The 27,507-nt window shown below is 40.0% G+C and overlaps 1 protein-coding gene across 1 annotated transcript in view; it reads left to right on the top strand.

Moving 5' to 3' along the window:
• The window catches only part of slc30a6 (solute carrier family 30 member 6), a 91,519-nt gene that overhangs the window by 10,427 nt on the left and 53,585 nt on the right, over window positions 1-27,507 (top strand). Inside the window, exon 4 of the mRNA XM_061967895.1 lies at window positions 446-530. Within this exon, the coding sequence (XP_061823879.1) occupies window positions 446-530 (85 nt within the window). The remainder of the gene's footprint in view (window positions 1-445; window positions 531-27,507) is intronic.

Genomic DNA, 27,507 nt, shown 5'->3' with positions numbered 1-27,507 from the left:
AAATGGCGGACAGAAGAGAGGGGAAATAAGTTAACCTGTAAGTTTCCTTTCTCTTCTGTCCGCCATTTTATTCTCCACCCTGCTTCTTCTGTTTTCTTATTTTTGGTGGACGGCACCATGCGCAAATACCAGTATTTCTGACAGCCTTAAAATCGCCACCTGTCGTAGCGTGTGAATTACAGGTGCTCTGAGTGCAGGGTGAAATATTACTGACAAAAGTTTTACCTTGGAGAAAATTGTGTCGTTTTCTAATTGAAGACGTTTTTTTTCATCGTTACATGGATCTTTTTTTTTTACTTGCAGAAAATGATTTATACTTGCAATGGAAGAACCATTTTTTTGAATGGTTGTGTGTTTGTGGAGCCTGGGCAGTGATTTCCCGCCATACTCGGGGCTCACCTGGCGAGTGTGTTCAACAGGTGACATGCTTGTTTGTGTGTTGCAGTCATGGAGGATCCTGCTGTTCGGTTCTCTCAACCTGCTGTGCACCGCCTGTCTGCTCATGTGGTGCAGCGCCACCAACAGCATGGGTGAGCACACACACACACACACACACACACACACGCACACACACACATAATTAACGCACAAACCCAGTTCATTGACTGTGTTTGATCACTGACATTCATAATTCATGTGGGGGCGGGGCTTACAAACATCAGCATGCTAACACAACATAGACAATGGCCATGCCATCGCTCCTTTACAGTTACATGGGTAGGGAATCCGCTACTTTTTTTTGTGCCGGTCGTAATGTGCAGCAATTTGGGTAAAATCCAATGGTGGCAAGTTACGGTACCGGACGTCACGCCCTGTCACCAGTTTGGCACGTGCCAATCACTCCAGCAGACTCAACCACACTACCTCGAGGTCAGGGGTGTCCAAATTACGGCCTGCGTGTAAGTGCGGCCCGCCGTCGTCTTTAATTTGGCCCACGAGACAGACGGCACCATTTCAATAAGCAATCTTGGCCGTCAGACAGCTGCCATTTTGTCACCATCTGGTGGCCGACGATAGTAACTCATCCAACATAGCACATAATTACTTATATGACCTGATTCAAACAACCTTCCCTAGTCATGAAAAAAAAAATCAACCAGCACAAAAATTCAACAAACATGATCATACTTAACATGACCTGCTCATTGAACTTTAAATGTGAATATTACAAAAAAATGTCCAATCAACATAAAAACAAACAAAATTACACCCATATAAATCTAATATATGGGTATATAAAGCTATATAAAATGCGCAATTGGAAAAATGCTACACACTTGTCCATGTTTGGCGCATTTTAGCTGCTTGAGATCTTTGATTGGTTAAAAAAAACCTTAAGGAGGTTGTCACAGAAGTAAACAAGGTAGGAGTTGAAATTTAACATACTCTTAATAACTAATTATACATATATAGGCTTCATATATATATATATATATATATATATATATATATATATATATATATATATATATATATATATATATATATATATATATATATATATATATATCTCATACATACATACATACATACATATGTATATATATACTGTATATATATATATATCATGCATATATATCATACATACATACATATATATATATATCATACATATATACAGTATATATGACAAATATATACATATACAGTATATACACATATATATATATATATATATATATATATATATATATATATATATACATTACATACATATCTACACATTACAGTATATATATATATATATATATACATACACACATACACACACACACACACACACACACACACACACACACACACACACACACACACACACACACACACACACACACACACACACACACATCGTTACTTTGCAGTCAGTCTGCTTTTGGCCCCTCGCCAAATTTTCTCAACCCAGTGAATGCGGCCCCCCAGTCAAAAAGTTTGGACAATGCCTATAAAGTAATTCACTTAAAAAACACTCCAGTCTAAGTAATGTAAGGCTCCCATTTTTAAAAAATGTGCTAGCTTGATGCTAATATACATATACAGACATGCTACTGATTATCATTAGCGATTTTACATGGCGATTTCAGTACCTCCAAATTTCTTTATGAAAACGACAACTAAGAAGCTTGGTACGGCCAAACAGCTGGTGATGTAAAAAGTTCAATATTTAGAGTATTAACACTTTTTATGGCGCAACAAAAGACGAGATTCAGAAAAGAACTGACCAGCCAACAGGCCAAACTATACACTACTGCCATCTCATGTCTCAGAAGTGCAACTATAGTTCACATGAGACTGACAAATGTGATAATTGGGCGGACAATTACTCGCACACACACACACACACACACACACACACACACACACACACACACACACACACACACACACACACACACACACACACACACACACACACACACACACACACACACAATTAAGATGTCTTTTCCATATTTTTTGTGCGTCTCCCAAACGTGCTGCCGCATCATCTCAACCTCTATTTGTACTTGAGCTCCTGCTTCCATGCATGTGGTGGCTGACATCACTTCCTGTGCGCACGCCGTTCCAGGCAGTCACGTCTAGGCGCGACCCCGTGACCCTGGCCGGCGGCTGCGTTGGCGTCTCCGCGCACGGCGAAGTGTACTAGGTCACGCCGTGCTGGCATGCACTGAGGCGTCACTTTGTCGCTGATGATGATGTTTCTTCACTTATGAACATCATACAGCAGTTATGTATTATTATTAATGATGTACACGCAGTAGAACTACTTGTATTGATTGGTAATAGTACTTAATGATGTACACGCAGTAGAAAAACTTGTTTTGATGAGTAATTAGTACTTATTAATGATGTACACACAGTACAACAACTTGTTTTGATGAATAATTAGTACTTAGTAATGATGTACACACAGTAATTAGTACTTATTAATGTACAGGCAGTATAACTTGTTTTGACTAGTAACTAGTACTTATTAATAATGTACATGCAGTAGAACAGCTTGTTTTGATGAGTAATTAGCACTTATTAATTATGTATATGTAGTAGAACCTGTTTTGATGAGTAACTAGTACTTACTAATGATGTAGATGCAGTAGAACAGCTTGTTCTGATGATTAACTAGTACTTATTATGTCCACGCAGTAGAAAAACTTGTTTTGATGAGTAACTAGTACTTATTAATTATGTACACACAGTAGAACAACTTGTTTTGATGAGTAATTAGTACTTATTAATGATGTACATGCAGTATAACTTGTTTTGATGAGTAACTATTACTTAGCAATGATGTGCACACAGTATTTGTTTAGTAATGATGTGCACACAGTATTTATTTTGATGTGTAACTAGTACTTATTAATGATGTGCACGCAGCAGAATAACTTATTTTGATAAGTAACTAGTACTTAGTAATGATGTACATGTATTATAATTTGTTTTGATGAGTAACTAGTACTTATTAATGATGTACTCACAGTAGAACTTGTTTTGATAAGTAACTAGTACTTAGTAATGATGTACATGCAGTATAACTTGTTTTGATGAGTAACTAGTACTTATTAATGATGTACACATAGTAGAACTGGTTTTCCTGAGTAACTAGTACTTAGTAACGATGTTTATGCAGTAGAACTCGTTTTGATAAGTAATACTTATTTATGATGTACACGCAGTATAACTTGTTTTTTGATGAGTAACTTGTACTTATTAATGATGAACACATAGGAGAACAGCTTGTTTTAATGAGTAACTAGTACTTATTAATGATGTACACGTAGTAAAACAGCTTGTTTTGATCAGTAACTAGTACTTATTAATGATGTACAAACAGTAGAACAACTTGTTTTGATGAGTAACTTGTACTTAGTAATGATGTGCATGCAGTAGAACTTGTTTTGATGAGTAACTAGTACTTATTAATGACGTACACGAAGTACAACTTGTTTTCATGAGTAACTAGTACTTAATGATGTACATGCAGTAGAACAACTTGTTTTGATGAGTAACTAGTACTTAATAATGATGTACATGCAGTAGAACTTGTTTTGATGAGTAACTAGTACTTATTAATGATGTACATGCAGTATAAATTGTTTTGATGAGTAACTAGTACTTAGTAATGATGTATATGCAGTACAACTTGTTGTGATGAGTAACTAGTACTTAATAATGATGCACATGCAGTAGAACTTGTTTTGATGAGTAACTAGTACTTATTAATGATGTACATGCAGTATAACTTGTTTTGATGAGCAACTAGTACTTAGTAATGATGTATATGCAGTAGAACTTGTTTTGATGAGTAGTTAGTACTTATTAATGATGTACATGCAGTAGAACTGGTTTTGATGAGTAACTAGTACTTATTAATGATGTACATGCAGTATAACTTGTTTTGATGAGTAACTAGTACTTAGTAATGATATATATGCAGTAGAACTTGTTGTGATGAGTAACTAGTACTTAATAATGATGCACATGAAGTAGAACTTGTTTTGATGAGTAACTAGTACTTATTAATGATGTACATGCAGTATAACTTGTTTTGATGACCAACTAGTACTTAATAATGATGTATATGCAGTAGAACTTGTTTTGATGAGTAGCTAGTACTTATTAATGATGTACATGCAGTAGAACTTGTTTTGATGAGTAACTAGTACTTATTAATGATGTACATGCAGTATAACTTGTTTTGATGAGCAACTAGTACTTAGTAATGATGTATATGCAGTAGAACTTGTTTTGATGAGTAGCTAGTACTTATTAATGATGTACATGCAGTAGAACTGGTTTTGATGAGTAACTAGTACTTATTAATGATGTACATGCATTATAAATTGTTTTGATGAGTAACTAGTACTTAGTAATGATATATATGCAGTAGAACTTGTTGTGATGAGTAACTAGTACTTAATAATGATGCACATGCAGTAGAACTTGTTTTGATGAGTAACTAGTACTTATTAATGATGTACATGCAGTATAACTTGTTTTGATGACCAACTAGTACTTAATAATGATGTATATGCAGTAGAACTTGTTTTGATGAGTAGCTAGTACTTATTAATGATGTACATGCAGTAGAACTTGTTTTGATGAGTAGCTAGTACTTATTAATGATGTACATGCAGTATAAATTGTTTTGATGAGTAACTAGTACTTAGTAATGATGTATATGCAGTAGAACTTGTTGTGATGAGTAACTAGTACTTAATAATGATGCACATGCAGTATAACTTGTTTTGATGAGTAACTAGTACTTAGTAATGATATATATGCAGTATAACTTGTTGTGATGAGTAACTAGTACTTAGTAATGATGTATATGCAGTAGAACTTGTTTTGATGAGTAACTAGTACTTATTAATGATGTACATGCAGTAGAACTGGTTTTGATGAGTAACTATTACTTATTAATGATGTACATGCAGTATAAATTGTTTTGATGAGTAACTCGTACTTAGTAATGATATATATGCAGTAGAACTTGTTGTGATGAGTAACTAGTACTTAATAATGATGCACATGCAGTAGAACTTGTTTTGATGAGTAACTAGTACTTATTAATGATGTACACGCAGTAGAATAACTTGTTTTGATGAGTAGGTAATACTTAGTAATGATGTACATGCAGTAGAACTTGTTTTGATGAGTAGCTAGTATTTAGTAATGATGTACACGCAGTAGAACAACTTGTTTTGATGAGTAACTAGTACTTAGTAACGATGTACACGCAGTAGAACAACTTGTTTTGATGAGTAACTTGTACTTAATTGCTTGATTTGTGAACGAACTTCCATTGCGTGGTGATCTGTGTAATGTTGTTAGCATGATGGTGACGTGTTTGTGTCACATTCAACATCACTTGAGTGTTTGATCCGATGAAGTCATGTGTGTGTGTGTGTGTGTGTGTATGTGTGTGTGTGTGTGTGTGTGTGTGCGCGCACATAACACGCCTGCAGTGTGTTATGCCTTCGGTGTAAATGAAGCGTAACGCACATAGGGACACGCCCCCTTCTTGCAAGTCTAATGTGCTCGGTGCAGCTGGCATGAATGAACATTGTGTACCCGACACACATGTACACACTGTATTAGGCATTGAACGTACATGTAAACAACACACACACACACACTAGTGAGTGTAATGATGGAGAGGTTAACCCTTGATTGACATGCTGAGATATTACCACAATTACATGTGTGTAAATGTTATTTCCTGTGTGTGTGTGTGTGTGTGGGTGTGTGTGTTATCACACTAACTGGAGACAAGGTGTTGGAATAAGATGCTTCCATATACAGTGGAGCCTCAATTTTCGTTGATGAAGTGAAACTGATTTTCACACGAGACAAAGTAAACATGAGTAATTGCTTCTGGCCTTGACAAAAGTCTCCATCTTCACACTTGGAAGTAGGGCTGGGCGATATGGCCTTTTATTTAATATCTCGATATATATCTGGATATTTTGCCTTAGCCTTGAATGAACACTCGATGCATATAATCACAGCTGTATGATGATTCTATGTGTCTACATTAAAACATTCTTCTTCATACTGCATTAATATATGCTCATTTTAAACTTTCATGCAGAGAGGGAAATCACAACTAAAAGTGTATTTATTAAAGAGTTATTAAGCAGTGGCACAAACATTCATGTCATTTCCAAAACAGAAAGTGCAAGATTGTCAGAGACATTTTAAAACAAGCTATGAGTGCGCTTTTGTGCATGATGTCACTAAGATGACATATCAAAACAACACTAAATTAAAGTGCACTTTTTGTACAGAACGCCACTACAATAGTTTAAAACGAATAAAGTGCACTTTTGTGCATGATGTCACACAAAATATTTCAAAAAGCGTAAAATAAAAATTAGCTGCATAATATGAAATCAAATAGTGTGTGTCCTTCGCTATGTGGTAGGTTCCTGCGGACGTTATCTCCTTCTGTTTTTGACTATTTGTTTCATACGGTGTTGATGTGGAAATGGTTGCCTCTGCATTTTGTGGGTGATGTTGACATGCGGAGTTTCAAGCACTCCTCATTCTCGAGCGGGTGACTTTTCAAATGATGCTACAAATTAGCAGTAATGCTGCTTTTTGTAGCAACGCTTTTGCCGCATACTTGACATATTACAGTAAATGGTAAATGGGTTATACTTGTTTAGCGCTTTTCTACCTTCAAGGTACGCAAAGCGCTTTCACACCATTTCCACATTCACCCATCCACACACACATTCACACACTGATGGCGGGAGCTGCCATGCAAGGCTCTAACCACGACCCATCAGGCGCAAGGGTGAAGTGTCTTGCTCAAGGACACAACGGACGTGACCAGGTTGGTAGTAGCTGGGGATCGGACCAGGAACCCGAGGTTGGGAGAGTGTTGTCTGTTCAACATCTTCCCGCTTGAAGCCAAATCACCACCAGACGATGGCTCCAGCACGCTGACTTTTGAACAATAATATTTAGATAATAATCCATCCATCCATCCATCCATCTTCTTCCGCTTATCCGAGGTCGGGTCGCGGGGGCAGCAGCCTAAGCAGGCTTCCCTCTCCCCAGCCACTTCGTCCAGCTCCTCCCGGGGGATCCCGAGGCGTTCCCAGGCCAGCCGGGAGACATAGTCTTCCCAACGTGTCCTGGGTCTTCCCCGTGGCCTCCTACCGGTCGGACGTGCCCTAAACAACTCCCTAGGGAGGCGCTCGGGTGGCATCCTGACCAGATGCCCGAACCACCTCATCTGGCTCCTCTCCATGTGGAGGAGCAGCGGCTTTACTTTGAGCTCCCCCCGGATGACAGAGCTTCTCACCCTATCTCTAAGGGAGAGCCCCGCCACCCGGCGGAGGAAACTCATTTCGGCCGCTTGTACCCGTGATCTTGTCCTTTCGGTCATAACCCAAAGCTCATGACCATAGGTGAGGATGGGAACGTAGATCGACCGGTAAATTGAGAGCTTTGCCTTCCGGCTCAGCTCCTTCTTCACCACAACGGATCGATACAGCGTCCGCATTACTGAAGACGCCGCACCGATCCGCCTGTCGATCTCACGATCCACTCTTCCCTCACTCGTGAACAAGACTCCGAGGTACTTGAACTCCTCCACTTGGGGCAAGATCTCCTCCCCAACCCGGAGATGGCACTCCACCCTTTTCCGGGCGAGAACCATGGACTCGATCACTGCATAACCAAAATTCCTTTCCATAGTTAAATAAGAATAACGGTGCAAATTCATGTTACACAGCCGTTATTTCCTAGCACTAAACTGCAGAAAATAGTTCTTCTCAGGTTTCTCTGTGTTTACATTTTCACACCATTTTCTTACAATTTATGAAGCATTTCTTACGTATTCCTTATTTTTAAGAGCTTATTGTTAAGTGTCCAATGTGATTTGGAACTCGGGTTAACTGTGTGTGTGTGTGTGTGTGTGTGTGTGTGTGTGTGTGTGTGTGTGTGTGTGTGTGTGTGTGTGTGTGTGTGTTCTTGTATTTCTACCCTTCTTGAGACATCAACAAGGAAAAGTACCTTCCATATGAGGAGGTGTGAACAAGTGATGACATAAATCATGGTCCCAATATGGAAAGCCATTGCATCTAATAGAGAATGTCTCATTTGCACTACTGGTGGTGAAATCTACCAAAATTAGGGTGGTCCAAAAAAAGGAGGGTTTTTTCAAATTGACTGTGTCCATCCATCCATTTTTCTACCGCTTGTCCCTCTCGGGGTCGCGGGGGTGCTGGAGCCTATCTCAGCTGCATTCGGGCGGAAGGCGGGGTGCTTTGTGTCGGTTTTAAAAGTGCTCCCCCTCTGGCCAACACATGTAATAACACGTGTGTAATCAATCAATCAATCAATGTTTATTTATATAGCCCTAAATCACAAGTGTCTCAAAGGGCTGCACAAGCCACAACGACATCCTCGGTATAGCCCACATAAGGGCAAGGAAAAACTCACCCCAGTGGGACGTCGATGTGAATGACTATGAGAAACCTTGGAGAGGACCGCATATGTGGGTAACCCCCCCCCTCTAGGGAGACCGAATGCAATGGATGTCGAGTGGGTCTAACATAATATTGTGAGAGTCCAGTCCATAGTGGATCCAGCATAACAGTAAGAGTCCAGTCCACAGTGGGGTCAGCAGGAAACCATCCCGAGCGGAGACGGGTCAGCAGCGCAGAGATGTTCCCAACCAATATACAGGCGAGCGGTCCACCCCGGGTCCCGACCCCGGACAGCCAGCACCCCATCCATGGCCACCGGATCTGTGTGTCTTCCCCTCCACAAGGGATAGGGGGCAGCAGAGGAGAAAAGAAAAGAAACGGCAGATCAACTGGTCTAAAAAAGGGGGGCTATTCAAAGGCTAGAGTATACAAATGAGTTTTAAGATGGGACTTAAATGTTTCTACTGAGGTAGCATCTCTAATTGTTACCGGGAGGGCATTCCATAGTGCTGGAGCCCGAATAGAAAACGCTCTACAGCCCGCAGACTTTTTTTGGGCTCTGGGAATCACTAATAAGCCGGAGTTCTTTGAACGCAGATTTCTTGCCGGGACATATGGTACAATACAATCGGTAAGATAGGCTGGAGCTAGACCGTGTAGTATTTTATACGTAAGTAGTAAAACCTTAAAGTCGCATCTTAAGTGCACAGGAAGCCAGTGCAGGTGAGCCAGTATAGGCGTAATATGATCAAACTTTCTTGTTCTTGTCAAAAGTCTAGCAGCCGCATTTTGTACCAACTGTAATTTTTTAATGCTAGACATAGGGAGACCCGAAAATAATACGTTACAGTAATCGAGACGAGACGTAACGAACGCATGAATAATGATCTCAGCGTCGCTAGTGGACAAAATGGAACGGATTTTAGCGATATTACGGAGATGAAAGAAGGCCGTTTTAGTAACACTCTTAATGTGTGACTCAAAGGAGAGAGTTGGGTCGAAGATAATACCCAGATTCTTTACTGAGTCGCTTTGTGTAATTGTTTGGTTGTCAAATGTTAAGGTGGTATTATCAAATAAATGTCGGTGTTTAGCAGGACCGATAATCAGCATTTCCGTTTTCTTAGTGTTGAGTTGCAAGAAGTTAGCAGACATCCATTGTTTAATTTCATTAAGACACGCCTCCAGCTGACTACAATCCGGCGTGTTGGTCAGCTTTAGGGGCATGTAGAGTTGGGTGTCATCAGCATAGCAATGAAAGCTAACACCGTATTTGCGTATGATGTCGCCTAGCGGCAGCATGTAAATACTAAAGAGTGCAGGGCCAAGAACCGAACCTTGGGGGACTCCGCACGTTACCTTAACATAGTCCGAGGTCACATTATTATGGGAGACGCATTGCATCCTGTCAGTAAGATAGGAGTTAAACCACGACAAGGCTAAGTCTGACATACCAATACGTGTTTTGATACGCTCTAATAAAATATTATGATCGACGGTATCGAAAGCAGCGCTAAGATCAAGAAGCAGCAACATAGATGACGCATCAGAATCCATCGTTAGCAGTAGATCATTAGTCATTTTTGCGAGGGCTGTCTCCGTAGAGTGATTTGCCCTGAAACCGGATTGAAAAGGTTCACAGAGATTGTTAGACACCAAGTGTTCATTTAGCTGCTGTGCGACAATTTTTTCGAGGATTTTCGAGATAAACGGAAGGTGGGACACCGGCCGGTAGTTTACCATGAGGTCAGGATCGAGGTTAGGTCTTTTGAGCAAAGGATGAATAACCGCTTTTTTGAATGCTAGTGGAACAGTGCCAGAGGAGAGTGATAAGTTTATAATATTTAGCACTGATGGACCTAATAATACAAAAAGCTCCTTAATAAGTTTCCCAGGAAATGGGTCAAGTAAACATGTTGTTTGTTTTGTCCCATTGACACATCTTAACAATTCCTCTAATGTTATTTCATCAAAGAGAGAGAAACTATTTTGGAGGGCGGTATCCTTCGTAGATACAGTCGTATCTGTGTTAATAGAACCCAGTTGTAGCTGCGATGCATTGTCTTTAATCTCCTTTCTAATGAGTTCAATTTTCTTATTAAAGAAATTCATAAAATCATCTGCTGAGTGGGTGGAGCTACTGGGAGGAGTCCCTTGTTGGGTTAGCGATGCTACTGTACTAAACAAAAATTTCGGATCATTTTTGTTGAGGTGGATGAGATTTGAGTAATATTTAGCTTTAGCTAGGGTAAGCATGTGTTTATAAGTTGTTAAACTATCACTCCATGCTTGATGGAAAACCTCAAGTTTAGTAGCGCGCCATTTGCGTCCCAGCTTTCTACATGATAATTTATGGGCTCTAGTTTCTTCTGTAAACCATGGGGTGCGCCTTTTAGGGGCTCTTTTAAGCTTTAGCGGTGCTATACTATCAATGGTGTCGCGCAGGGCGTCGTTAAAGTTGTTAGTGAGGTTATCAATAGAGCCGACATAGTTTGGGAATGGTGCCATTACCGAAGGCAGTAGGCCAGCAAGAGTCATCGTTGTGGCAGCATTAATGTTGCGGCTGCTATAGTAGTTATTATTATTAGTTTGTTGACAATGAGTCAGAACTTCGAATTTTATAAGGTAATGATCGGACATTACTTTAGTATACGGGAGTATCGTAACTTTGGAGGTGGTGACACCCCTGACCAGCACTAGATCTATCGTATTTCCGTTGCGATGCGTAGGTTCATTTATTATTTGTGTAAGACCACAGCTATCAATTATAGTCTGGAGCGCCATGCACTGAGGGTCCGATGGGGTATTCATATGGATATTAAAGTCCCCCATTATGATTATATTGTCGGCGTGCGTCACTAAATCAGCAACGAACTCTGAAAATTCACTGATGAAGTCCGAATTGGGTCCTGGGGGGCGGTAGATAACAGCCAGGTGGAGAGGCAGCGGTGTGACAAACCTCATAGTAAGCATCTCAAACGAGTTATATTTATTATTTAGGTTCGGGGTAAGATTAAAGTTTTTATTGTGGATGAGTGCAACTCCCCCACCCCTTTTAATGGGACGTAAGAAATTGAAATGCACCCCCTTTGGTTAAATTAATTAAAAAAAATAAAGGACAAATAGTAGAAAATGGATGGATGGATGTACTGTATATAGAGACATACTGTAATAACTTGAAGTAAATAATGAAGATTAAAAACCAATTACAAACAAAAAATACAATAATTAAATAGAAGCAGTCCTTTTCTCACAATGTGTCGACTTTATTCTTATAAAATTGGGAACAATTTCTCGTATTCTTTCTATTTCTGTAATATTGCAATATTTCTCGTAAAATTATTACTTTTTTTTAATGTAAAATGATTACTTTTTATTGCAAAATGGTGACATTTGTCATATAAAATTCAGACTTGTATTCACAATATCGCCAATTTTGTTGTTGTTCTTGTAAAATAGTGACTTTTTTTAGTAAAATTATGACTTTTGTCCTAATTTTGCCAAGTAGAATTCCGATTATTATTATAACATTGCCAACATTTTCTAAGTTTTCTTATAAAATTGTGACTTGTCGAGTTAAATTACGACTCTTTTCATAAAATTGCCAAAATCTTAAGCTTTTCTTGTAAAATTGCGACTGTTGTTGAGTAAAATTCCAACTTTTATCATAATATTGCGCAAATGTTCCGTTTTTCTTGTAAAATCTTGACTTGCGCTGAGTAAAATGACGTCTTTTATTATAATGCTGTCAAAAGTTTTTCTTGTGAAATTGTGACCTTTTTCTTGTGAAATTCCATCTAATTTTTCACAACAAGCTTTTTTATATTTACATAGTTTGTATATATTATTAATGTTGTGAATACAAATATTTATATATCTAGAAAGGGTGGTCCTGAAGAGGTAGGCATTTTCTCAGGTCTGAAGAAGGCAACAAATACAAGAATGTGTGTGTGTGTAAGTAAAAGTGCTGTTTAAGCAGAGTTGTTGTTGCTCTGTTGCTGAAACATAAGCTGATAATGATTCTACAGAACTGTGTGTGTGTGCGTCTGGTCCTGTATCAAATTGTGCAGTGAACAACTGTATCATCTTTCAGTATTTTACAACACAGCAGCTTTTTGTCTACAAACACACACGCACAGTTTAGGCACGTTTGTGTGTGTGTGTGTGTGTGTGTGTCTGTCTTGTCCCCTCTGACAAACAGCGACAGTTGCCTCTTTGTGTCACTTACACTGTGTGTGTGTGTGTTTGTGTGTGTGTGTCACGTCTCTCTCTGCTGTCTCTCACCTGTGTCTGTCCTCTAAACATTCCTTCGCACGTCGTCCTGCCTCACATCACCCTGGACACTGTGGAGCTTTGTAGGCAGGTTGAAATGTCAACATGACACAGTGTGCACCATGTTGAGTCGAGTCGGCTTTGTCAACGGGAGCGTTGTCGTTAACTAGAATTTGCAATACCCGCTATTGCGTGTGAATGCCCAAATGCTGGAATGTGTTGCAGGGTGAGTGGAGTGTGTGGATGTTGGAACGGTTCCAATTGGATGAGAAATGTGGGATATGCAGTCGATTGTTTATTTCCAATTTATTGTCAATGGGGGAAATATTTACCGGAATCTCAGGAAAACCGGGAATTTTGATAAAGGAAAAACATGTTTTGTGTTTGATGTATGGGAAGAGCAGTGTGGGTAGATGGTTGGAATGTCGGATTCGGGTTTAAAAAATGCGAAACAATTTGAGAAATGTTTCCATTGATTTGAGTGGGATTTCCCTGGACATTTGGGAATTTCGGGAAAACCAGGAGTTTTAAAAAAAATATTATACTAGCACAATTGTCTTAAATTATATGAATGGGTTGGTGTTGGAATTTTTCAAATCGGTTGAAAAAGATCGATGTAGTAAAAGTTTGAATTTAAATAGGTAAAAAATGTGAACTGTGAAAACTTTCCAGGAAGAGATGAAAATAGGGCTTTGGAAAACCGGGAATTCCTGGAATTTTTTTTAACTTGGAAAATAATAGTTAAATTTTCCAAGGTGAGATGAGTGTGTGGATGTTGGAACGGTTCCAATCGCTTGAGAAATGTAGGATATGGAGTGGTTTGTATATTGCCCATTCATTTTCATTGGGGGGGATTCCTGTTAATTCCAGGTAATTAGGGAATTTTCGGAACCGGGAAACGTGCTGGCTTGAATGTCCAGGATGAGCGGAGTGTGTGGATGTTGGAACAGTTCAAACCGGATGACAAATGTGGGATATGCAGTCGATTGTATATTTCCAATTTATTGTCAATAGGGGAAATATTTACCGAAATCTCAGGAAAACCGGGAATTTTGATAAAGGAAAAACATGTTTTGTGTTTGATGTATGGGAAGAGCAGTGTGGGTAGATGGTTGGAATGTCGGATTCGGGTTTAAAAAATGCAAAACAATTTGAGAAATGTTTCCATTGATTTGAATGGGATTTCCCTGGACATTTGGGAATTTTGGGAAAACCAGGAGGTTTTTTAAAGATATTATACTAGCACAATTGTCTTAAATTATATGAATGGGTTGGTGTTGGAATTTTTCAAATCGGTTGAAAAATGTCGATGTAGTTTGAATTTAAATAGGTAAAAAATGTGGACTGCGAAAATTTTCCAGGAAGAGGTGAAAATAGGGCTTTGGAAAACCGGGAATTTCTGGAATTTTTTTTAACTTGGAAAATTATAGTTCAATTTTCCAAGGTGAGATGAGTGTGTGGATGTTGGAACGGTTCCAATCGCTTGAGAAATGTGGGATATGGAGTGGTTTGTATATTGTCCATTCATTTTCATTGGGGGGGGGGATTCCTGTTAATTCCAGGTAATTAGGGAATTTTCGGAACCGGGAAACGTGCTGGCTTGAATGTCCAGGATAAGCGGAGTGTGTGGATGTTGGAACAGTTCAAACCGGATGACAAATGTGGGATATGCAGTCGATTGTATATTTCCAATTTATTGTCAATAGGGGAAGTATTTACCGGAATCTAAGGAAAACCGGGAATTTTGATAAAGGAAAAACATGTTTTGTGTTTGATGTATGGGAAGAGCAGAGTGGGTAGATGGTTGGAATGTCGGATTCGGGTTTAAAAAATGCGAAACAATTTGAGAAATGTTTCCATTGATTTGAGAAATGTTTCCATTGATTTGAGTGGGATTTCCCTGGACATTTGGGAATTTCGGGAAAACCAGGAGGTTTTTAAAAAATATTATACTAGCACAATTGTCTTAAATTATATGAATGGGTTGGTGTTGGAATTTTTCAAATCGGTTGAAAAATGTCAAAGTAGTAACAGTTTGAATTCATATAGGTATTTCGGAATTCCTGAAATTTTGGGAAAACCGGTAATTTGTACAAAAGGAAAAATGGTAGTTTTGTTGTTCCAACTAAAAAGAATGTTTTGAAGGTGGAATGGTCAAAAAAGGGTTGAAAAAATTTGGACTGTGAAAACTTTCCAGAAAGAGGTGAAAATAAGGCTTTGGAAAATCGGGAATTCCTGGAAATTTTTTTAACTTGGAAAATGATAGTTACCGGTACATTTTCCAAGGTGTGATGATGTGGGATATGGAGAGGTTTGTATGTTGCCCATTCATTTCCATTGGGGGGTGGGGCGGATTCCTGGTAATTCCGGATATTCAGGGAAGTTTTGGAACCGGCAAACATGCTGGCTTGAATGTCCAGGGTGAGCGGAGTGTGTGGATGTTGGAACAGTTCCAATCGGATGAGAAACGTGGGATGTATATTTCCAATTTATTGTCAATGGGGAGAAAATTACCGGAAAACCGGGAATTTTGGTAAAGGAAAAACATGTTTTGTGTTTGATGTATGGGAAGAGCAGTGTGGGTGAATGGTTGGAATGTCTGATTCTGTTTTAAAAAAATGCGAAATTATTTGAGAAATATTCCCATTGATTTGAAAGGGAATTTGCTGGACTTTTGGGAATTTTGGGAAAACTGGGAGTTTAAAAAAAAAAAATATCGATACTAGCACAATTGTCTTAAATTATATGAATGGGTTGGTGTTGGAATTTCTGAATCGATGGAAAAATGTTGATGTAGTAAAAGTGTGAATTTAAAATTGGTATTTCGGAATTCCTGAAATTTTGGGAACACCGGGAATTTGTACAAAAGGAAAAATGGTAGTTTTGTTGTCCCAACTAAAAAGAATGTTTTGAAAGTGGAATGGTCAAAAAAAGTTGAAAAGTGTAAAAATAGATGAAAAAGTGTCAGCTGGAAATATTCGCCACGATAAATGTGCGTACCTATTCAATGGGCCCATAGCGATTCGGTTTTGGAATAGCGTTGCCATGGTAACACGAAATGTACCCCACTTGAAGTACCGCTCTTGCCCTTACCGAGACCTTTCCGACGGTATAACATATGTGGGGGTTCGTTGGCCGGTTCGTCTCGTATTAAGCGTAAGAGAATCGTGCGGAAAAAGAATAATAAAAGTTGAAGTATGAGCAATAATAATATGGGCTGCTTGCATTGCAGCAGGCCCATAATAATAGATGTTTTTTTTGGTGTATAATCTTGTGTCACACACAAGTAACCGCACTGCAGAGCTGCTTAGATCGCACGCAAGTAAACACACTGCAGGGCTGCTTGTATCGCATATGATATCACACAAGTAAACATGCTGCAAAGCTACTTGGATTGCACATGATATCACACAAGTAAACACGCTGCAGAACTACTAGTATCGCACATGATATCCCACACAAGTACACATGCTGCAGGGCTGCTTGTATCGCACGTGATATCACACTCAAGTAAACACCCGGCAGGACTGCTTGTATCGCACCCGGCAGGACTGCTTGTATCGCACATGATATCACACACAAGTAAACACCCAGCAGGACTGCTTGTATCGTACATGATATCACACTCAAGTAAACACCCTACAGGACTGCTTGTATTGCACATGATATCACACACAAGTAAACACCCGGTAGGACTGCTTGTATAGCACATGATATCACACTCAAGTAAGCATTCTACAGGACTGCTTGTATCACACATGATATCACACACAAGTAAACACCCAGCAGGACTGCTTGTATCGCACATGATATCACACACAAGTTAACACCCGGCAGAACTGCTTGTATCGCACATGATATCACACACAAGTCAACACCCGGCAGGACTGCTTATATCACACACAAGTAAACACCCAGCAGGACTGCTTGTGTCACACATGACATCACACACAAGTAAACACCCTGTAGGACTGCTTGTATTTCACATTATATCACACACAAGTAAACACACTGCAGTGCTGCTTATATCGCACATGATATCACACATTTTACATGCAAGCACATATCATCACATACTTGTTTTGTTTATTTGCTGACATCGGGCTGATATCAATGCTGGATCGGAACAGCCCTTGATGCTTGTATTTTTCAGGACAATTGAGCCGTTAGGACCTGGCACCTTTCATGTTTCACTCTTTTTAAGGAGACAACAGATTTTGTGAACATAGCAATGTGAATGAACATACACAGTCTCTGTCAAATCAACTCATTCATACATACATTGATACAGCCAATGTTGATTCTTACACTTTTTGATCATTTAACACACCTGATTTATTAAGATAACTTGGCTTTTCTTTGACACACTGCCATCAGAAGAGCCTGCATTATTCTTGGTAGACATTATGAAGGGAAACATTTATGATCACGTATCATATGTATTACTAATTTATTTTACAATTCTAATAATTGTTTTTATGTTACTTGTCCTAACAGTGAAGCGAGTGGTGACTTGAATAGGTAGGAGACACTAATATGAAGAACTAATGACTTGTAGGGATGAATGTTGGGCCTCATGTTTGTGTTGTTGTTGTGTCGCGACTAGACTCACTGTTTGTGTGCATCCATCCATTAGCGTCTTGCTTCGCTCTCTTTCAGAGACGCTGGAGCGTGGGGACGCCATCCAGCCTCTGTGTGTGTGTGTGTGTGTGTGTGTGTGTGTGTGTGTGTGTGTGTGTGCACATGCACATGCGTGTCCCCAGGCCCTTGCTGTTCCCGTGTGTCGGAACACAGCTGGTGAAGCCTCCCACAGGGCCTTCAGTCGGCCAGCACACACTCTGTATCGTAACCTTTATCATCGTGTGTGTGTGTGTGTGTGTGTGTGTGTGTGTGTGTGTGTGTGTGTGTGTGTGTGTGTGTGTGTGTGTGCGTGTGTGTGTGCGTGTGTGTGTGTGTGTGTGTGTGTCAGAGCACTTGACATTATTCAATGTTTGTGTTCTGATTGATGGCTTACATACATGCACAGCTGGCTTAGCAGGACTCAAGGCTAGCGATATGGCCAAGGAGAAGCCAGAGCTCGAAAACCCTCTTCTGTCATTCAATTCTGCTGTTTGGGAACGCTCGGCCTTCTCGGCGTAATACGATGGATGGGAATACAAACTGGAACCATTTTATTTTTTTGTTTTATTTTCAAGCCAAAAATTAAAAAAAAAAAATTCCCATTAAGGAACCGTAAAAGAATTGTCCAAAACGGAACTTTAAAAACAAAAAAAATGGCAAAGTGGACTTTTAAAATGTTGTTAGAATTTCTACATAATACGGATTTTTTTTAATTTTATTTACTACATTTTTATTTTTAACTTTTTTAATTAATGATTTTAGTTTAGTATTATTCATTTTTCTATCCCAAAAGGTAAGTTTAATTTCTTAATTTTCTTTTTTATCCAATAAATAGTTGGTTTTATTTACTGTATTTTTATGTGTAACTTGTGGTCCAAAATTGGCTTCTTTAATGAAATATTTTTGTTAGTTTTTCTATCCAAAATAGTAGTTATGAATTTCTTTATTTTTTTTCATCCAATAAGGAACTTTTTTTATTTTTTTTATTTACTGTGTTTTAATTTGAACTTGTTAGACAAAATGTACTTTTTAATTAAATATTTTTGTTAGTTTTTGAAAAAGAAAATCCAAAATAGTAGTTTTATATTTCTTTTTTTATCCATTAAATAACTTTTTTTTAATTTACTGTATTTTTTATTTTAACTTGTTAGCCAAAATCTACTTTTTAATTAAATATTTTTGTTAGTTTTTTAAAAAATCCAAAATTGTAGTTTTACATTTTCTTCTTTTTTTTTTTAATCAAATAAGGATTTTTGTTTATTTACTGTATTTTACATTTTTAACTTGTTAGCTAAAACGTACTTTTTAATTAAATATTTGTTTTGGTTTTCTATCCAAAAGAGTAGTTTTAAATTTCTTCATTTTTTTACCCTATAAGGAACTTTTTTTATATACTATATTTTAAAAAAAACAACTTGTTAGCCAAAATTTACTTTTTAATTAAATATTTTTGTTAGTTTAAAATAAATCCAAAATAGTAGTTTAAAATGTTTTTTTCTCTAATTACACAGCCATACACCTTACAGTCATATAACTTGGTATGTGACACATGCCAACCGTTAGCATCTTTGTTAGCAAGCTAACATTAAAGTGCTAGCTTTTTGAGCTAATTTTTCAACCGTTTAACCTAGAGTCATATAACTTGGTATGTGACAGCTGTTAACTGTTAGTGTGCTAACGTTAGCAAGCTAGCTTAAGCATGCTAACTTTTTTGTCTAATTTTACACTTTTTTCTCTATTTTCCCAGCCTTACAACCTTACAGCCGTGTTACTTGAAAGTTGAGACATGCTAACTGTTAGCATGCCGTCGTTAGCACACATGCTAAATGTTATAATAATAATGTAAGCATGCTAACGCTTTAGGCTAGCTCTGTAGCTCTTTTTGAACAGTTGCACCTAAAACTCACGGATTCTGACACTCGGCACCATCTTCAAAGCACGGCGACCCTCGGCCAGCGGTCCAGAGCACAGATAGCAGGCCCATCAAAATTTCCGCGGGAATTTTCTAGTTATTATTATCATTCCGCTGCAAAACTTTGGCCACAGTTTTCGTCCGATCGGAACCGATCAAGTAGCAAAATGTTCGGTTGGACAGGGAATCGTGAGATCCCCAAAAATACATATTTTTTTTAAAGGGGAACATTATCACAATTTCAGAAGGGTTAAAACCATTAAAAATCAGTTCCCAGTGGCTTATTCTATTTTTCGAAGTTTTTTTCAAAATTTTACTCATCACGCAATATCCCTAAAAAAAGCTTCAAAGTGCCTGATTTTAACAATCGTTATATACACCTGTCCATTTTCCTGTGACGTCACACAGTGATGCCAATACAAACAAACAGCAAGGTATAGCGACATTAGCTCGGATTCAGACTCGGATTTCAGCGGCTTAACACTGTCTGATAAGATAATTACTAACAACTATGAACTAGGTTTACAGCATATGAAATACATTTGGCAACAACATGCACTTTGAGAGTGCAGACAGCCCATTTCAGGCGCGCTAAGAACATATATTTTTCCACGATTTCAGCACTCAGGTTAACCATACCTAAATAGACACAAAATACTGCATTACACAAGACTACCCGAATGTACTCGAATGATTGAAAAAAATAAATGTTTTTAAGCTAAATTATTGGTAAACACAGTTTATGTATAATAATTTACGTAAAACCGCGAGTAATGAATAAAGTTTTCATCAATTAATATATTCTGTAGACATACCCTCATCCGCTCTATTTTCCTGAAAGCTGATCTGTCCAGTTTTGGAGTTGATGTCAGCAGGCCAGGGAAGCTAGGGTCTAGAGATGCGCAGTTTGCGGGCACAACCGCGGAGTCCGCGGATTATCCGCGGATCGGGCGGATGAAATAAAAAAAAAATTAGATTTTATCCGGGGGTCGGGTCGGGCGGTTGAAAAAAAAAAAAAAAAGATTTTAAATAGATTCAGGCGGGTGGCAGTTAAACCAATTCGGAAATATATATACATAGTTAAATGTTGTTACCCACATACGAAAAACGAGCAGGCACCTGCAGCATATGCCACAACAGAAGAAAAAAAAGAAAAGAAGAGATGGACACTTTTACGGAGCGGAGAAGGGACGCCTCGCCGGGGTCCGGGACCGAGGCCCCTTCCCCCAAGAGGGCCCCACCGGGAGCCGTAGCTGAGGCGATCCGCGAGAAGGGCCCGACGCACGTCCAGGGTCACCACCGCGCCCACCGCACCGACACCCCGCCTCGTCCGCCTTCGCCACGGCCGGCGTCACGCGCAGCAGGTAAGCAGCTTACCTGCCCGCCACCCCCGTGGCCGGGGGCTCTTAACAGGGGTCACTCCGCGCGCTCCGCCCGCGCAGCTTACCTGCCCGCCACCCCCGTTGCCGGGGGCGCGTAACAGGGGTCACTCCGCGCGCAGTGCGCTCACGAAAGGGGTGGGGCTCACCCTGGTTGATATAGACAGCAGCAGGACGGTGGCCATGGAAGTCGGAACCCGCTAAGGAGTGTGTAACAACCCACCTGCCGAATCAACTAGCCCTGAAAATGGATGGCGCTGGAGCGTCGGGACCATACCCGGCCGTCGCCGGCAGCGAGACGCGCTTGGAGGTGCGCTCAGCGCGGCTCCCATATGATTGCGCACTGGTGTGCGTCTGGGTCGTGACAGCGTGGCACGCGAATGTCTGTGCTGCATTGGATCAGTCTCCTTTCTTTAACAGGCAAAAGCTTTATAACCTCACTAATGCCTTGCATCGTCTATATTAGATATATAACAACGGGCGGGTGCGGGCGGATGCGGTTCTGATTAAATGTTAGGTCGGGTGGATGGCGGATGGTTGACGACTTTCTGATGCGGTTGCGGATGAAATAATTGCCTATCCGCGCATCTCTACTAGGGTCGATATTCTTCTCTTGATCATCTTCGGTGTGAGCCAAGACATCCAGGGGGTTTAGCTCGCTCGTCTGCGGGAACAAACTGCCGCCATTGCTTGCCGCGCTACCGAGGTCCTTTGTCCCTGAATAGCTCACACACTCCGGCAGATTCAATGGGGGTCTGGCGGCAGATTTCTTTGACTTTATCGTTGGAAATGCATCTGCTTTGAGTGTCGCAGGATATCCACACATTCTTGCCATCTCTGTCGTAGCATAGCTTTCGTCGGTAAAGTGTGCGGAACAAACGACTGACCATTTCGTCGGCTTTCCCCACACCCTCGTATTTTGAACAAATTTCGTCCAATTTCTTGCCACTGACGCATCTTCGGGCCACTGGTGCAACTTGAATCCGTCCCTGTTCGTGTTGTTACACCTTCCGACAACACACCGACGAAAGTGAGAAAATGGCGGTTTGCTTCCCAATGTGACAATAGAAAGGCGTTTAATTCGGCAAAATTCACCCATTTAGAGTTCGGAAATCGGTTAAAAAAATATAAGGTCTTTTTTCTGCAACATCAAGGTATATATTGACGCTTACATCGGTCTGGTGATAATGTTCCCCTTTAAATTTCAGATTAATTTTCCCATTGAAAATGAATGGGCCATTTTTCGAACATGCACAGTTTCCACATTTCTCAAGCGATTGGAACCGTTCCACCATCCACACACTCATCTCACCTTGGAAAATTTAACTATCATTTTCCAAGTTCAAAAAGATTCCAGGAATTCCCGGTTTTCCAAATTTTCTAGTTTTTGATCAAATTAAAAGTGAAACTTATCAGTTATCTCTCTCATTTGTATTCATTGGTTTCTTTAAAATGTTGGGGCAAAATCATATTTTTGTGTCATATCACTCTGGCCTATGAACATTTATGAGAAAATTGATTGGCAACACTAGTGTTTGAATGTGAGTGTGAATGTTGTCTGTCTATCTGTGTTGGCCCTGCGATGAGGTGGCGACTTGTCCAGGGTGTACCCCGCCTTCCGCCCGATTGTAGCTGAGATAGGCTCCAGCGCTCCCCGCGACCCCGAAGGGAATAAGCAGTAGAAAATGGATGGATGGATATTATTTTTATTAAGGGAAAAATAATTGAATATTATGACAAAATCCGAATGTCATCAAAAGAATTGTAATTTTGTGATGAAAGACGTAACATTGTCAGAATAAAATGGTAATTGTATGAAAATTAAACTGTAATAGGAGAAGATTGGGAACGTTTACTAGCTGAAGTAGCAATTGTGAAAGATGTCACGTCAGCAGATTGTACTCATGTGTCATTGGAAGAATCACAACAACTAAGCAGTCTTGAACCAAAAGGAAGGAATGGTGGTGAATGAGGATGGCGTACTCCTAATTTGGTCCAGGTACTGTCGATGGACAGTCCAAGGCGACACGTGCACATTTCTTCCAGCGTGCACGTGATCGTGTTGCATTGATTTGATGTCAGGGTTTGCTTTCATGTCTCCCAAATCCCACATGGAGACATGAGAAGAGGCTTTCTCTCCCAAATGGAGGCTTCAGTATCCACACCACCTACTCGTCACGGTGTTGACATTTGACCAGTACAACCCGTGTGTGCGTGTGTGTGTGTGTGCGTGCGCGTGCGTGCGTGTGTGTGTGTGTGTGCGTGCGTGCGTGTGTGTGTGTGTGTGTGTGTGTGTGTGTGTGTGTGTGTGTAAGTGTGTGTAAGAGAGACAGACGATGAAGATGATGATGATGGTGGTGGCTGAGCTTTGTCGGCGTCGCTCCAGCAGAAGTGTTCCATTGAACCTTTTAGTTTAGCACATGATCTGCGCTGACACTGTGATCCTGTGTGTGTGTGTGTGTGTGTGTGTGTGTGTGTGTGTGCAGTCTCAGTTTACTGTTTACCGGAACCAGTGACACTAAGCAGTTATTTGCTGTGGTTGCCACATCCATCTCCTGATTGATTGTTTACGTGGGTGTGTGTGTGTGTGTGTGTGTTTTGGGAATAGTCACCATTTTGTGAGGCTATTGAAAGTATCGAGTAAAATTACGACTCTTTTCATAAAATTGCCAAAATGTTAAGCTTTTCTTGTAAAATTGCGACTGTTATTGAGTAAAATTCCAACTTTTATCATAATATTGCACAAATGTTCCGTTTTTCTTGTAGAATTTGGACTTGCGTCGAGTAAAATGACGACTTTTATTATAATACTGCCAAAATTCTAAGTTGTTCTTGTGAAATTGTGACCTTTTTCTTGTGAAATTCCATCTCATTTTTCACAACAAGCTTTGTTATATTTATATAGTTTGTATATATTATTAATTTTGTAAATACAAATAATTATATATGTAGAAAGGGTGGTCCTAAAGAGGTAGGCATTTTCTCAGGTCTCAAGAAGGTAACAAATACAAGAATGTGTGCGCGTGTGTGTAAGTAAAAGTACATCATTATTTAATGGAGTCCGCCACATTCTTTTGATGTGGCCCTCCACGTCATTTTATGTGGTTTGCCATATTATTCATGTGGCCAGCTACAAAGGCCTGCCACATCATTCTTAGTGTGGTATGTATATGTGTATATATATATATATATATATATATATATATATATATATATATATATATATATATATATATATATATATATATATATGTGTATATATTTATGTATATATGTATATATACAGTATATATATATATATATATATATATATGTGTGTGCGTGTGTATGTGTGTGCATTCACATAAAAAAAACCGCAAAAGAAGCAATATTGCATATGTCAGCAGCCAAGGTATGTAATAATTGATACAATATATATTAATAATATAAAGTATAATACTTAATAAATAATTGATTTATAATCGAATCGTAGACCCCAAATCATAATCAAATCTTAAGGGGGCCCAAGATTATACGGTGAAGTAGAAGTTTTATTTAGTAAAGATTCTAGTAAAACACAACATTTTGGATACACAAGATTGTTGTAATGTTTTTACGTCCCCGCACTGGTGACAACAACCAATGCCAAAAAGTTCATGGTGTGCGTGCGTGCGTGTGTGTGTGTGTGTGTGTGTGTGTGTGTGTGTGTGTGTGTGTGTGTGTGTGTGTGTGTGTGTGTGTGTGTGTGTGTGTGTGTGTGTGTGTGTGTGTGTGTGTGTGTGTGTGTGTGTGTGTGTGTGTGTGGTGGCTGCTCCTCATGTGCACACATCATTAAATATTCATCCCGCTGCTCATATTTCCCCCCCTGGTCCATCCATCCCTTCCTTCCTTTCCCTCTTTCTCCTCCTCTTCTCGTCTTTGTCCCCTGTCGTCCTGATTGTTCTCCATCCATCACTCTTTTTCCCCCCACATGAGGGCAAACAGTCTTCACATTTCTTCGTGCACGTGCGCGCCGGTGTGTGTGTGTGTGTGTTGTGTGTCATCCTCTGGGTGTCACTGTACGAAAGCAGGAGATGTAATGGAGGAAGTGAGCTGTGTGCATGTAAACATATCCATGTAAGGTGATGTGGATGTGATTGATGCTGATCACTTACAGTACGATGACATCACTAATATTTGCAACTCACTTCCACTTAGTTGTATTTGTGTGTCACCAACACATTTAGTATCAGCACACTTATAATTACCTGAATATTTGTTGTTTCTGACATGCAAATATAATGCAGATATTATTAATATTATTCACATATTTTTACATATATAATTTACACAGAAGATGACATAGGATGATATATATACTAGATCCATTTATAATCCTAAATTTCAAGTACATTTATCTGTTCTGGAACATAGATATCGATTCAAAACATTGGATTTAAGAACGACAGACTTTATATGAAGTTGAACACTTTTCAAAGTAAGTTTGTTAACAGTTAAGTCTATTTTTCTGTCTGTGACATACTTGCCAACCCTCCCGGATTTTCCGGGAGACTCCCGAAATTCAGCGCCTCTCCCGAAAACCTCCCGGGACAAATTATCTCCCGAAATTCAGGCGGACTCAGGTCCATGCGGACCTGAGTCCGCTTTCCCACAATATAAACGGTGTGCCTGCTCAATGACGTTATAACTGTAGAATGATCGAGGGCAAGTTCTTGGTTCTTTATGTGGGTTTATTGTTAGGCAGTTTCATTAACGTCCTCCCAGCGCGGCAACAACACACAACAACAGCAGTCACGTTTTGGTCTACCGTAAAGCAGTTCGTCTGCCGTAAACAGCAATGTTGTGACACTCTTAAACAGGACAATACTGCCATCTAGTGCATTTGATGAAAGCACTTTTGTGCGTGCCACACAGCAATGCATCATCAGAGAGGGTGTTCAGCATGATTAGAAAAATAGTGACAGAGAATGGATGGACAATTCAATCCTTAACTCAACAAGTATATGTGTAAATAAATGAACACTGAAATTCAAGTATTTCTTTTATATGTATATATATATATATACAATAGAGATGCGCGGATAGGCAATTATTTCATCCGCAACCGCATCAGAAAGTCGTCAACCATCCGCAATCCACCCGATCTAACTTTTGATCAGAACCGCATCCGCCCGCATCCGCCCGTTGTTATATATCTAATATAGACGATGCAAGGCATTAGTGAGGTTATAAAGCTTTTGCCTGTTAAAGAAAGGAGACTGATCCAATGCAGCACAGACATTCGCGTGCCACGCTGTCACGACCCAGACGCACACCAGTGCGCAATCATATGGGAGCCGCGCTGAGCGCACCTCCAAGCGCGTCTCGCTGCAGGCGACGGCCGGGTATATGGGCCCGACGCTCCAGCGCCATCCATTTTCAGGGCTAGTTGATTCGGCAGGTGGGTTGTTACACACTCCTTAGCGGGTTCCAACTTCCATGGCCACCGTCCTAGCTGCTGTCTATATCAACCAGGGTGAGTCCCACCCCTTTCGTGAGCGCACTGCGCGCGGAGTGACCCCTGTTACGAGCCCCCGGCCACGGGGGTGGCGGGCAGGTAAGCTGCTTACCTGCTGCGCGTGACGCCGGCCGCGGCGAAGGCGGACGAGGCGGGGTGTCGGTGCGGTGGGCGCGGTGGTGACCCTGGACGTGCGTCGGGCCCTTCTCGCGGATCGCCTCAGCTACGGCTCCCGGTGGGGCCCTCTCGGGGGAAGGGGCCTCGGTCCCGGACCCCGGCGAGGCGTCACTTCTTCGCTCCGTAAAAGTGTCCATCTCTTTTTTTTTTTTTCTTCTGTTGTGGCATATGCAGCAGGTGCCTGCTCGTTTTTCGTATGTGGGTAACAACATTTAACTATGTATATATATTTCCGAATTGGTTTAACTGCCACCCGCCTGAATCTATTTAAAATCTAATTTTTTTTTAACCACCCGACCCGACCCGACCCGCGGATAAAATCTAATTTTTTTAAATTTCATCCGCCCGATCCGCGGATAATCCGCGGACTCCGCGGTTGTGCCCGCAAACCGCGCATCTCTAATATACAATAAAAGAAATATATATTTATAGCTAGAATTCACTGAAAGTCAAGTATTTCATATATATATATATATATATATATATATATATATATATATATATTTTATTAAGTTATTCCTCATCCACGAATCCCTCAAATTCTTCTTCTTTAGTGTCCGAATTAAACAGTTGGGCGAATACGGCATCCAACGGCTTCGTCTCGTCGAAGTCGTCATTAATCGAGTCAGTTTAGTCTTCTTTACTTGGCGCAGGTCATCTTGTTGCTTTCTCCACTTCCGCACCATTGATTCGTTCATGTTAAATTCTTTCGCTGCTGCTCTATTCCCGTGT

This window comes from Nerophis lumbriciformis, linkage group LG02 (genome assembly GCF_033978685.3).
Source record: "Nerophis lumbriciformis linkage group LG02, RoL_Nlum_v2.1, whole genome shotgun sequence".
Lineage (NCBI taxonomy): Eukaryota > Metazoa > Chordata > Actinopteri > Syngnathiformes > Syngnathidae > Nerophis > Nerophis lumbriciformis.
The sequence above is the reverse complement of the archived record's forward strand: the minus strand, read 5'-3'. Positions and strand labels throughout refer to the sequence as shown.